Raw genomic sequence first — 13,968 nt, 5'->3', positions numbered from 1 at the left:
GGCGGCTGAGGGACTGGACTCCTCGAGAGGGGAAATGAGGCAGGCGGGGCGGGGACGACACGTGTACGCGCGTACACACGCAGGAGCCAAATGGGTGGCGGAAAGGGGAAGCGAGCTGCGCCCCGCCCCGTCTGTCCCCTTTCGCAAAAAAACAAGTGCCAGAATCACGTTCACTCCGGAGAAAAGTGGCTTGTTCGCTCTTTCTTGCTCTCAAATCACCAAACGCACGTGCACACGCGACTCGTAGCCAAAGCAAGATGCCGGCCAGTCTTGCTTCTCCCCGGCCTTGAGTTGCAACAGGGAGGGCTGCTGCTTCACCTGTTGAGTTGACGCCACGTGCAGATGGGTTAACTGCAGGGGAGCTGAGCTGGGACCCAGAGGGGGCTGGAGCTTTTCAAGCCACATAAACTGCTTTCAGGTTGCTTTGCGATATATAAACGTGATATACATATAAAAGCGATATATAAACGTGAACTGAGCTGCAGTCGTTACTACTACAGTTTAGGGTTTAGGGGCCCAGGAGAGTCCAGCCTCTAGGCTTGGAACTTGCAAGGGGGAGGGTGTTGTAGTGTTTGGGCTTTGGGAAAATCGGCGCAGCCCTGAAAGCCCCATGCAAAATGGGTGCTTCTGGGCATGGTGAGCCATCGACTTTGCTTGGCTGGAAAGCACCACAAGGGCTCGGTTGCCTTAGGGGCAATGGGGATTCTTCCCCTTCATTCAAGACAATATATCCCAGGTGGCGGGTTATCTTTGCTGTAGTTCCTCTGCAAATGAAGTCAAATTATTTTGGCAAGCCTGTTTTCCAGGCACAAAAGAATGATCATGGAACCATGGAGGCAAAGGTGAAGCTTTTTAAATCACCTTATTAACAGTTTGTGCTGTGTCTGCACAAGAGTAATGAGTTGGTTCAAGTGAGTCACACAAACGTAAGATTGATAAGACTGTATTCTCAACAATGCTTCCCGGGGAATGATCCCTACTGTATCTAGTGACCTGCCTCTAAGTAAACATACATAGTTTTGCAGGGCTACCAACTTCAGAGAGCCCAAAAAGAGAATAAGGAGCAAATGGGCTGTACTTGTCTGTTTCTATCACTGTCAGTTCAATTAGATTAATTCTTAAGCTATCATTAACCATTCAGAACAGAGGGAAACAAATTCAGGGAACTCTATCTGAAACTAGGCAGCAGACCTCTCCTTTATCTACATCCAGCAAACTGAGTCTCTCCATCAGGAGGAGAAGGAAATACCATCTGTGCTTCCATAGGGTCCAGCTTCTAAAATCACATTGGCTAGATTTTCTTTTTAGACTGAGAGCCATTGTATTTGACTCACATTTTTGGGAAAGGCTTAATTAAAGCATGTTGAATTAGAGTCTTAACACAAAGCGGACTTGACTACTCATCTTGACTTAGACATTTCTTTATGGAATTCATTGTTTTGATAGCGTTGCATTTTCCTTTGCCAGTTTTCTCTTTTCCTTCTACAACTATTCAGATTGTTCACGCTCCTTGGCCGTGCTGGATCAACAAATTTTGCCTTAAGGAGCAAAGCTCTGCATAGCTGCCCTCCACCGTCTGCCCCTGAAAGAAGCATAGAAGGGGAGGGCTGGAGATGCAGGCTTTCATAAAAGAGGAACAGGAAGGCAAGAAGCTGCCAGCAGCAGCAGCAAAGTGGGGTGGGCAAAGGAAGAAACTCTTTCTTGCCTTCATTGTTTTCACAGATGAGACCCAGGGCAAGACAGTTGAGCTTGTGGGAATCCTGACAGGACAGATGCTGGGAGGGACAGGTGTCAGGCTGTGGGACATTTTTGTGACCCAGGTGGTAGAAGGGGCGGCTACCTCCTGCATGGCAGACATTAAAGGCTGCATGCCTGGCATCTTCAGCATGGCAGGGGGCAGCCCACCCCTTTTAAGCACCAGCCACCCTCTCACTTCCCCTTTACGTTCCTGTTGCTTCAGCAAGAAAGGAGCACTACAGCGTGTGAGAGTGGCACTCCATTGGCCTGCAATACATGGTCAGCGACATTCCAGCTGGGTTCTGCCTATTAGAACAGGATGCTGTTTTTGCTGCCGCCCACAACCTGCCGCCTGAGGCAAATGCCCCCCCTTGCCCCACTCAATCAGGGCCTGCTCCGTGAAGTATTTAAATTGTAGGGGTGCTTGATTCCACCATTGCTTTGCAATTCCTACCCAGACCACAGGACGATGATTTTTTAAAAATACATTGTTTAGGGTCACAAGAGATAGCGTAGTTTTTTTTATATATTTTCCACACTGCAACAAAGCACTTCAACTTTCTTATTAACATTTTGTCTGTTTGGCAAAGCTTCCCTGTCCAGCACAGTGTTTGTTTTTGAAAGTTTACATACATATAAAGAGATGAACTAAAAATATTACTGGCTCCAGAGCCATGTTCAGTCTCAGAAGAATGAAATTAGTCACCACTGCTTCAAAATAATGGGGGAAGGGGCTGAAGAGGTTGGGGGAACAGACTTTCCACATTAAGCCTCGTAGTTTTAATCTTTCATATGCAAAAATGAATTAGTTTATGTCTTATTTCAAGAAAAACAAGCAGCCCATTCCCAAAAAATCCAGTGCATATATAGTCTTACTTGTAAACTTGCCAGAAGTTTGAGAATGCTAGAGTATTCCAATAGCCAGAGTATTCCAGTGGGATTATTTCATAGTACAGTGGTACCTCGGGTTACATATGCTTCAGGTTGCATACACTTCAGGTTACAGACTCCGCTAACCCAGAAATAGTACCTTGGGTTAAGAACTTTGCTTCAGGATGAGAACAGAAATTGTGCTCCAGCGGCGCAGCAGCAGCGGGAGGCCCTATTAGCTAAAGTGGTGTTTCAGGTTAAGAACGGACCTCCGGAACAAGTACTTAACCCGAGGTACCACTGTACATAAGTAGTACCCATAGATACCATACGCCGCCTATTAGTTTTTGCTGATCTACCAATAATATTCAAGGTTAACAGCAACAATTAATAGATATAGAATCATTGCTCAGTTGTTAGGGACCATTAAAAACAAGTCTTTCTTAGACTGCAGGGTGGGTAGGTGCACAAAGGCTGCTTGAGACTAACACAACCAGTATCTATCTATTCACTGACCACAAGGCAACAATAGCTGCTTTTGCACGCACACAGGCACAAAGTAGATTCATTATAAAACTGGCAGATTTCTTGGCGGTCCCTCCCAACTTTTGTTATTGTCATGACTCCTTTGTGAAAAACTGCTTGCTCAGTCCTTTCACTAACAGATCAAAAGGATTAACCTGTTGATATGTTTGTTTGTTTGTTTTGGATTTAAGGAGCTTTCAAACGAAGAGTTCAATTATCTTGCTCTACTACGCAGATTAAAACCACAATGAATTAAAGGTCATTTTACTTTCATAGGTAACAGAAGCATATTTTAAACCGCCTAGGTAGGACCAGGGCAATTGTGTATCTACTCTTCTTAACTGTTTTAGCAGTAATATAATTTAAATTGCAAAGCTACTTGTAATATAATACCTTGAAAAGTTTGGCAATCCACTATTATCTCAGCAGAAAGACTAAGCACAAACCAAGTAGTTACAAATTCTTTTCTTGTTCTCAGATGCGCCAGATAGTCAATTATCCTGTTTTGCCCCAGGAGAACAAAGCACCTACAAAACTTCCCTAAGAAGAACAAAGGCACAATCCTTGGGTTGCATTTTGATGGAATATTTCTATTGTCTATTGTTTAGTGTCATATTTGAAACCAATTCAGGGTTTTAATCAGCAGGTTGATCTTCTAGTCCACACCAGGTGACTTCTGACTGTTATGTAGGGATAACTAAAACCACCTTTCAGCACAAGACTCCCAGGAAGATGTATACAGTAATTTAAAATAGCAGAACAAATACAGTGGTACCTTGGTACTCAAATGGCTTGGCTCCCAAACAAATCAGCTCCCGAATGCAGCAAACCTGGAAGTGAGTGTTCTGGTTTGCGAACGTTTTTTGGAAGCAGAACACCCAATGCGGCTTTCCATGGCTTCCAATTGAGTGCAGGAAACTCCTGCAGCCAATTGGAAGCTGCACCTTCGCTTTCGAACCGTTTTGGGAATCAAACTGTCTCCCGGAACGGATTAAGTTCGAGAACCAAGGTACCACTGTACAATAACCCCTCCCCCCAAAATAATACAAAATATCAGAGCAGCAGCTGTAAAACCAGTGAGGTCAATACAATCCTGCAAAAGCTTTAAGAATACAATGAATGGTGCAATCCTACAAAAAGAAACAAGCCCCTCCGAGGTCAATGAGGCTTACTCAGAGGTAAGCATAGATATACAGAATTGCAGGCTAAAGTTCAGCTCCCACCCCCACCCTGGACACACACATCTAATTTCTATTGGGATTCGACAAAGCAATTCTGATTCAGCAAAGGTCCTGGAGACATACACTGATTGTTCTGTTGTAATTATTACATTAAGAGCAGCATTTGTATCCCTTGGGGGAAGGGAAGGCTGGCGTAAGAAGACACAGGAAACCACAGAATACACACACCATCCAGGGCAGAAGACACACAGACAGCACAATCTGTCCATCTTTACTCAAAAGTCTCAGGGCACTAGCCATTTGAGGGAGAAAGAGATTCTTGACGAGAGCTGTATCTATAACTTAATTATTTACAGGAACAATAAGCAAAGGTAGCTGTGTTGGTTCATGAGGAAAAAAATCCAAGATCTACTGTCAGGCAATATATTTATTTGGATATATTATTTTATTTTATTATTTTATTTTATTTTATTATATATTCGGATATATTATATTGTCACAAAGAGTAAGCAAGAAATTATTTAAAATGCCTTTGATAAATAAACTTTCCATTTTGACATAAGTCGGAAGGGGGGAAATCTCTATCTTGCGTCTCTGACTTTCACTCAAGAAGAGATTCTGCATTCATATATTCAGCTGGATTTTGAAATATTAATCTAAATGTCATCAGAGAACTCGGAGTAGACATCATTTCTATTTGTAGCCAGTTTACTATGCTCTTTGTTTATTACCCTTGTTTGTCAAATTGAGTACACAGGTATTTTAGAATACATCATATTTCTCTAATATGAAGTTGCTAAAATAATTTGGAATCAACATTTCACAATACGTCGGCTAAAAATATTTAAATTGATTGCATAATACTGGGGAAGCAGTTATAGCCCAGAAGCCTTAACCAAGCTTCCTGTATTTGAAACAACTTTTTTTCTGCTTCTCTGCTACTGTTGTTTCTGGCTCCTACTGGATAGAGTTAAGCTTGTGGTTAACACATGCCCTAAATAAAATATTTTGTCAAGAGTTTTACTTCCGGAATCATAACCCCATAAGCCCATGCCCAATCTTGATATGGAAAACTTGGAAGCAGCTTCTCTCTCTGGCAGAAGTGGACAGAATTTTCTTGCGGGTGTAAAATCTTAGTTAAATAATAATAATAATAATAATAATAATAATAATAATAATAAATGAAATATGTTGCATTTTTGCTGGTGACATTATGCAAAACTTTTCTTTTGCTCTCTGTGCTGCAAAGTTAAACACTCTATCCTGAAGTGCACCGGAATATGAGCTGTCATTCCACAAGACAGTGCATATCATATGGTGTGCATTTTAAACTCCTGCTGCAACACAAAGAGCAGCGTTAATTTTAAACAACATTCCAGACAAGCAAACTTTTTTCCCCTGCAAGTATACTTTATGAATAAGCTGAGGAAGTGGTTTCTCCCTTAGCCCTCTTAGCCACAATTCACATTGAAGACTAACATCAAAAAACTAAGGCTTCAAAGCAGCATCAGAGACAAGTTCTCTCCAACATGAAGCAAGACTTTGCTTGTCTTTTATTTTGGGTCTTAGTTTCTCTACAGCAGGGTTCCCCAAACTTGGGTATCCAGCTGTTTTTGGACTCCAACTCCCAGCATCCCTAGCTAGCAGGACCAGTGGTCTGGGACAATGGGATTGCAGTCCAAAAACAGCTGAAGACCCAAGTTTTGGGACCCCTGCTCTACAGAGTACCACCATCTATTACAACCCCTTGATCCAAAATCCTAGCCTTTTAGACAATGGACAGACAACTCAGAGCGGCACAGAAGAGATGACAGGATATATAGAGCCAGATTTTAACAGCACACAAAAATATCAAAGAAATTAACGTCAGCAATATCATTATGCTACCTTGAAATGTAATCACTTTGGTTATTTTAGCCGAGAGCTTCATTCCCATTTAGTTACAGGCAGTCTCTCCTGCTGCCTCTTTTACATGAATTTGTGCAGTTGAGGCATGTTTAATTTGGCAATTTAAGAGGATGCTCAAAGGACTCCTCCCCCCCAACAAACTTCATTTTTTTAAATTTAATTACTAAAGGAGCAATTACCAAACAATTACCAATGGACTTTGTTTATTAAACTGGGCAGGGGGAAGTGCTTCAACCGCTTTCTAGACCGGGGTGCACTGCTGCCCTTTTTCACATTCTCACCAGCAGTGGCGTAGGGTGACAGGGCCAGAGGAACCAGCTTATGGGGGCGATGGGAGGGGAGAGAGCTGACCTCACAATGTCCTTCTTCTATGTGCATAAGCATCACGCCTCCCTCCCTAAGCTGGGCACAAGTTTCCCAGACTTTGGAAAGGAGGCACCATGCTTTAATACTTTAATTTACCAGGAACATTTAGGGGACTAGCCTAGCCCCCTTAGTCCACTGACCACAGCCACTGCACCAAGGCTAGTCCAATCGCTAGGACACCTACGCTTCACTAGAGTCAGCAGAACTAGTGTAGAATGCCCTCATAGGACAAACACACCCTTTGGGAATGATGAAGAGCCCCAATGGAGGTGGTTGAGCCTCGACAAGAAATGTTTGGTTCAGGGGTGGGCCCTGGAGATGTTGCTGGACTCCCAAGTTCCATCAACCCCACCAGTATAGCCAATGGTCAGGGTTAAAAGGAGTTAATAGGGATAATAGGTTGAGTCCCTTCCCTGGTGGAGTCCATTCTCTGGCCAAGCAATAGGAGCAAGAACAGAGTCAGGGGCAGTGATGCAGTATTGAACTATTGAAAGCAACTTCAATTCCCCCAGGTTTTATAGGCTGCTGGTTGCACACTTTGTGAAGCAGCGAAGAGAGAAAACCCTAGTTACTATAACAAGTGATATCACACTAGGAGGAGTTTGGTTTTCAGAGTGTGAAGAAGATGCAAACACCCTCAGTTTCCCCCCTGAGCTCCATTTACAAATCATTTCCTGAAAGATGACAACTTTTCCCTAGCATATTCCCTATCTGTTGCCACAGAATGAGAAATTATTTTTAGGAGTGTCACTTAGCAACATGGGACTATTGCTTATGCATACACTGATCCTCATGATAGCCATAATTAACTTCCATTGGGAGTGGTAAGTGCTAACAAAACTTATACACAACTCCTCCGCAGGCTAAGACCAATTTGTAGGCATGAAAATAACAGAAAATTTAGCCAGCCAGAAAAGTTTTAAGTCTACAGCGTTTCTGCTGCGCCCAACACACCCTTTTTACCTCATAAATATTCTGTGGAAATCAAGTTGTGTTCAGGGAAGCATTAGGACAGATAGGTTTTCGAGCAGAGTCATCTTTATCAACAGAAACTTTGTAAACGTAATCTTGCTCAATGAACGGTATTGTCTCAAGGGCGCTTGAGACAAATTGTGCTATGGGTCATCAACATGCTGCTTGTGAGCATGTATGTATCCCTTCCAAGCACCCAGAGGGTCAAATCCTGCTGAAATTACACTTGAAAGAAGCCTTCCGTAGCATACAGAAGACTTTTCTTCAAGCCTCATTGCGGCACAGAAGGTAATTTGGGGTGAGTGGGTGTTACAGGTGGGATGTGAGAGAGTTGTATCATGTTTGTTGTGACCATGACAACCCCTCTGGTTTACAAATGTCGGAGCAATGGAGAAATCTCTAAAACAACAATGGGATATTAGCTCTGCCCAAGGCATGATGGAGAACAGCAACAACCAGGAAAAGAGAGACATAACATTTTACAAGGACAGGAAGTAATATCACAGACAGTATGACTGCCACACACAGGAAGAACAATGATATAGTTTGAGTTCCTCACTAGTAAAGGTAAAGGTAAAGGTAAAGGTAAAGGTAAAGGTCCAGTCATGGCCGACTCTGGGGTTGCGACGCTCATCTCACTTTATTGGCTGAGGGAGCCGGCGTACAGCTTCCGGGCCATGTGGCCAGCATGACTAAGCCGCTTCTGGTGAACCAGAGCAGCGCACGGAAACGCCATTTACCTTCCCGCCGAAGCAGTACCTATTTATCTACTTGCACTTTGACGTGCTTTCGAACTGCTAGGTTGGCAGGAGCAGGGACCGAGCAACGGGAGCTCACCCCGTCGCGGAGATTCGAACCGCCAACCTTCTGATCAGCAAGTCCTAGGCTTTGTGGTTTAACCCACAGCACCACCTGCGTAGCTTTATACAAATGTGCCCTAAAAGGGTGGCAACCCCTGTGTCATGCAATACAGTGGTATCTTGGTTTACAATCATTATCCATTCCGGAGGTCCGCTTGTAAACCAAAACAGGTTGTAACCCAAGGCACACTTTCGCCAATAGGGCCTCAAAAAAAAAAATTGTTCGTAATAATAAAAAAAATGGGTTGTAATCCAAAAAAAGGTTGCAAACCGGGACACGCACTTCCGGGTTTGATGTGTTTGTAATCCAAAACGTATGCAAACCAAGATGTATGCAAACCAAGGTACCACTGTAGTTTGACTTGTTTTTGGTTTTTCTTTTGCCTTTGACTGGACTTAACCAGCCAGTCAGATTTGAAAGGGGGCACACACAATACAGCTGGATAGCTCAGGAATATTCTCTCTCAACCTCTACCCCAGACATGTTCAAATCAACTTGTTCTCTACATAAACTACATCTATTGCTGCTTAATTCTAATTTAATCTCAGCAGTCACCGTCAACACTTTAGAACAGAGGAATTAAGTATGGGCCCAGGAGAAAGCAGTTTGTCGGTTAGCGCAAGTCTGCCTCGTGCTGATTTGAATGCATGAAAAGCACAGAACAGGCTCTGACTAGCAGGGAAGGTGAAGAAACCATGCAGTAGCTAACACCCCAATAGCCCCAATAATGGAAGAGAGAGGCTGGGAGAAGCTGCTTGCAACGTTCCTCGCACAACAACCATATTGAAAGGTAGGCCGCTCCCACCCCAAAACTATCCAGTAATCGCTGCTGCTTCCTCCACCACCCCCTCAGGTGAGATAATTCTGGGGTGCTGGAGAAAATACAGTGGTACCTTGGTTCTTGAATTTAATCCATTCTGGGAGTACGTTCGACTCCCAAAACTGTTCAGAAACCAAGGCGCAGCTTCCGATTGGCTGCAGGAGCTTCCTGACTCAATCAGAAGCCGCGTCAGCCGTTCAGCTTCTGAAAAACGTTCACAAACCAGAACACTCACTTCCGGGTTTGAGGCAATCGGGAGCCGATTTTTTCAGAAGCCACGCCATTTGACTACCAAGGTACCATTGTACTATAAACCAAGACTATAGAGACAGCAGCCACCTTCCTTGACACTTTTCTCTGACCAAAGCCCTCCCAGTACAAGAGAGCAGACCTGGCACCCAGATTTCTCTCTCAAATGGATCCAAGTGGTCTGCTTTTCTCTGTCAATCACAGTCTATACCTCTGTAGCATGAACTAAGTGGCTTATTCTCAGGGATACTAACCATACTAACCCTGTGAGTTGGCAACAACCAAATTGTTCAATTTAATAATAATAATAATAATAATAATAATAATAATAATAATAATTTATTTATACCCTGCCCATCTGAATGCATGATTGCACTCTGGGCAGCTCCCAACAGAATATGAAAAACACAATAAAACATGAAACATTAAAAACTTCCCTAAACTGGGCTACCTTCAGATGTCTTCTAAAAGTCAGATAGTTGTTTATTTCCTTGACATCTGCTGGGAGGGCGTTCCACAGGGCAGGCGCCACTACCAAGAAGGCCCTCTGCCTGGTTCCCTGTAACCTCACTTCTTGCAGCGAGGGAACTGCCAGAAGGCCCTCGGCGCTGGACCTCAGTGTCCGGGCAGAACGATCGGGGTGAAGATGCTCCTTCAGGTATACAGGAACGAGGCCGTTGAGGGCTTTAAAGGTCAGCACCAACACTTTGAATTGTGCTCGGAAACGTACAGGGAGCCAATGAAGATCTTATTATGAAGATATTATGTTCTTATCCGCTTTTCAGGTTGTCTCCACCCCCAAATCTGACCCCTGCATGAGGTGAGTTGAAGCCTTCTGCCTCAGGCGGCGGATCCAACCCTTGCCATCGCACCACTGCCAGCCCCACCAGGGCTTCACTCTCATCACTGCATCCACAGGTGAGGGTACAGTTGTAGCAACCGGCCTGGTGGTAGTGCGGCTGCTACACTGAGTAGAGGGGGCCCACGTCTGCATGTGGGGCATCGTGGGGGCAGGGGCAGCACGGTGTGTTTTGCCTACAGCAAAATGTCTTGGGCTGGCTCTGGATATAACAGAGAGTTTGGTACACTCTAAAGCAGCCTTCCTCAACCAGTGCCCTCCATATACTTTGCACTACAAATCCCATCAACTTGTTGGCATGGCCAAACAGCCAAGCACGTTGAGAATTATAGCCTATGGACTATTCGGAATTGGCAAAATTAACAGCCAAAATAAGAGACCCGAACGATGGTTGTTTGGCGGAAGAATGGAAGCCTTTTCCCCCGGACTACTTAAATACAGTGGCAAAGGTAAAGGGACCCCTGACCATTAGGTCCAGTCATGGTCGACTCTGGGGTTGCGGCGCTCATCTCGCTTTATTGGCCGAGGGAGCCGGCATACAGCTTCCGGGTCATGCGGCCAGCATGTCTAAGCCGCTTCTGGAGAACCAGAGCTGCGCACGGAAACGCTGTTTACCTTCCCGCCAGAGTGGTACCTATTTATCTACTTGCACTTTGACGGGCTTTTGAACTGCCAGATTGGCAGGAGCAGGGACCAAGCAACGGGAGCTCACCCCGTGGCAGGGATTCGAACCACCGACCTTCTGATCAGCAAGTCCTAGGCTCTGTGGTCTAACCCACAGCGCCACCCCGAGGTCCATTCTTAACCTGAAACTGTTCTTAACCTGAAGCACCACTTTAGCTAATGGGGCCTCCTGTTGCTGCTGCGCCACCGGAGCACGATTTCTGTTCTCATCCTGAAGCACAGTTCTTAACCCGAGGTACTATTTCTGGGTTAGCGGAGTATGTAACCTGAAGTGTATGTAACCCGAGGTACCAATGTACTCTATGATGAACTCGAGAGCAGGATTTGAACTATAAACAACAGATGGGATTCGAGATTATAGTATTGTTATGGTATAATAGAAGAAAGGGTGCAGAAAAGAGGGGAAAATATTTAAAAAAACACAATGGAAAACGGGGTGGCAAGTCGACAAATGTGTAAATGCCTCTAGAAGGCGCCACGTCGGGGAAGGCTGCCTTAAAGACAGAACACCTTTTCTTATGGAATAAACTCCGTGAGCGAAAAGACTTCAGCAAGTGCCTCAAAACCTCCGCTCCAACAGATTAGCAAAGCTCCACACACACACACACACACAAACTTTGGAAATTGCTCCTGGTGCATATATCCACCAGGTTATTTCATGCAAATATATCCATATCTATAAAGGAACTCGACTGGCCGGATCCTTTTCCTTGGCTTTCAAGGCGCCACCGCGCGTCTAGTCCCCGGCTGGGCCGAGCGGGGCGCAGCAGGGAGACGAGCCGGGGCTTGGGCTGCAGTCTGGCGGCTTATCGATTCCTTGGCAGCGCCCAACCTGTTGCCCCAGGGAGCAGCGCGGCCTCGCTTGATCCCCTCGCTTTGCACGGGACCGGCCGCCGCTCTCCTTTCGCCTGCCACGCCCGCCGCCCGGTTTTTCCGCCCACTGCCAGCCCCCTTGCAAATGCAAATCGCCCCCTTGCAGCCCGGCAAAAAAAAAAAAAAAAGAAGACAAAAGCGACAACGAGGAACAAGTCGTTCTTTTGCACCCAGACAGACCTCCCGTCCTCCTCTCGGGTTGTATTCGCAGCCTCGACGGGGGGGGGGGGGATACAGAGGGAACAACTCGGCAAGTCCGGCCGCTCCCGCCGCACATTGCAAACTGGAAGGAAATAAACCATTGCGCCCGATCCCGGCCGGAGCAGCAAGAAAGGCGCGCGCCCAGTCCCGCCTTTGCAAGGGGGAGTGTCTGCAAGGTTCCCGACTCGGAAAGAAGAGGAATCGGGGTTCCTGGTTTCGTCGCCTTACCTTGCCTTTTTCTAGCAGATCCACTATGTAGCCAAACTCGCTCCCTTCCTCTGGCTCGGACATCGTCAGCGAAAGAAACGAGGGGGCGGCTAGGAAACAACCCCGACGTCCTTCCCCAACACAAAAATAAATATATTGTAGTCAGGCTCCTCCGTCCCTTTCACTTGGCGGGGCTTTCTTTCTTTCTTTCTTCTTTTCTTTTTCTCTCCCTTTTCTTTTCTCTCCTTCCCACCCAGCCACCCCCGCCGTCGGAAGAGAGCGCGCGCGCGCGCGCCCCGGGCGCTCCGAGGGAAACCAGACGCCGTTGCCTTAATTGATTCTATTTGCGAGCCGGTCAAGGCTGAGCTAACGGAAAGAAGGAACACACGAGAGGCTGGAGGGATGTGAATTTTTCATAAGCTGAACTCCCATCTCGGGATATTTAAGCTCCGCCTCGAGGCGACGAGATGATGGATCCTCTTCGCTGCCCCGCCAGCCTGGCAGAGGGCTCGCCAAGCGGGGATCAAGCGGAGGGGGGCGGCGAGGAGGGTCGAGGCATCCCATCTATAGGCGCCCATTTATATAGAACCTAAATCGGCCCGATCCGATTCATGTTTACTCCTAAGCAACTTTCACTCTTAAGTCTGGGGGGGATCTTCCTTCCAGGTAGGGGTAGCCCAGAGGCGGAACAGGCGCCTTAAGAAAGCGGGGAATTTCGGCAGGTGAGGCTTCTATGGCTCAGCTGTTAAAGGTGCAGAAGCCCCATTGGATCTGGCCACTCTCCTCCCAGGTAAGGGATGTGCATAGGTCTACAGCCCTATACCTTCCAACATTTTCCCGATGATAATAGGGATGTCCTATTGCATTATTGTTTATTGAATTTATATACCGCCCTATTCCCCAGGGGTCTCAGGGCAGTTCACAGAATAAAATCAAGATATAAAAGCACAAAATACATAATAAAAATAAAAACAACAACCCAATAGCCCCCCCCCCAAAAAATACACATTTAAAAAGGGCATATTATTATTATTATTATTATTATTATTATTATTATTATTATTTATCCTCCCTCCCGATCTGGGCAGCTTCCAACATATATATAAAAAAATAAAACATTTATTTATTTTTTTAAAAAAACTTCCCTATACAGGGCTACCTTCAGATGTCTTATATGGTTACTTATAACCTTGGCTGGGGGGTGGGTGCATTTTGCATAACTCCATACACTCCAATGAAAATAGGGACCTCTTAAGGAAAAGTGGGACATTTCAGGATCAAAACAGAAACCAGGGTTTGGTGGCTTCCATGACTCAGCTGTTAAAGATGCAGAAGCCCCTTTGCGTATGGTCACCCTAGGTAAAAGGTAAAGGGACCCCTGACCATTAGGTCCAGTCACGGACGACTCTGGGGTTGCGTGGTCATCTCACTCTATAGGCCAAGGGAGCTGGCATTTGTCCACAGACAGCTTCTGGGTCATGTGGCCAGCATGACTAAGCCGCTTCTGGCGAACCAGAGCAACGCACGGAAACGCCGTTTACCTTCCCGCTGGAGTGGTACCTATTTATCTACTTGCACTTTGACGTGCTTTCGAACTGCTAAGTTGGCAGGAGCAGGGACCGAGCAACGGGAGCTCACTCCGTCGTGGCAATTAG

The 13,968-nt window shown here is 45.7% G+C and overlaps 1 protein-coding gene across 4 annotated transcripts in view; it reads right to left on the bottom strand.

Annotated features, from left to right (window-relative positions):
• Positions 1 to 12,475, bottom strand: part of TRIM36 (tripartite motif containing 36) — a 49,283-nt gene extending 36,808 nt beyond the window's left edge. Inside the window, exon 1 of one of the 4 annotated variants that reach the window (XM_081880421.1) lies at positions 12,335 to 12,475. In XM_081880421.1, coding sequence (XP_081736547.1) covers positions 12,335 to 12,397 — 63 coding nt within the window. In that variant the 5' untranslated portion in view covers positions 12,398 to 12,475. The remainder of the gene's footprint in view (positions 1 to 12,334) is intronic. The other 3 variants (XM_081880425.1, XM_081880422.1, XM_081880426.1) reach the window with 3 other exon arrangements.
• Positions 12,476 to 13,968: the final 1,493 nt, after the last annotated feature.

Source organism: Podarcis erhardii (assembly GCF_964252035.2).
Source record: "Podarcis erhardii genome assembly, chromosome: 11".
NCBI lineage: Eukaryota > Metazoa > Chordata > Lepidosauria > Squamata > Lacertidae > Podarcis > Podarcis erhardii.
The sequence above is the reverse complement of the archived record's forward strand: the minus strand, read 5'-3'. Positions and strand labels throughout refer to the sequence as shown.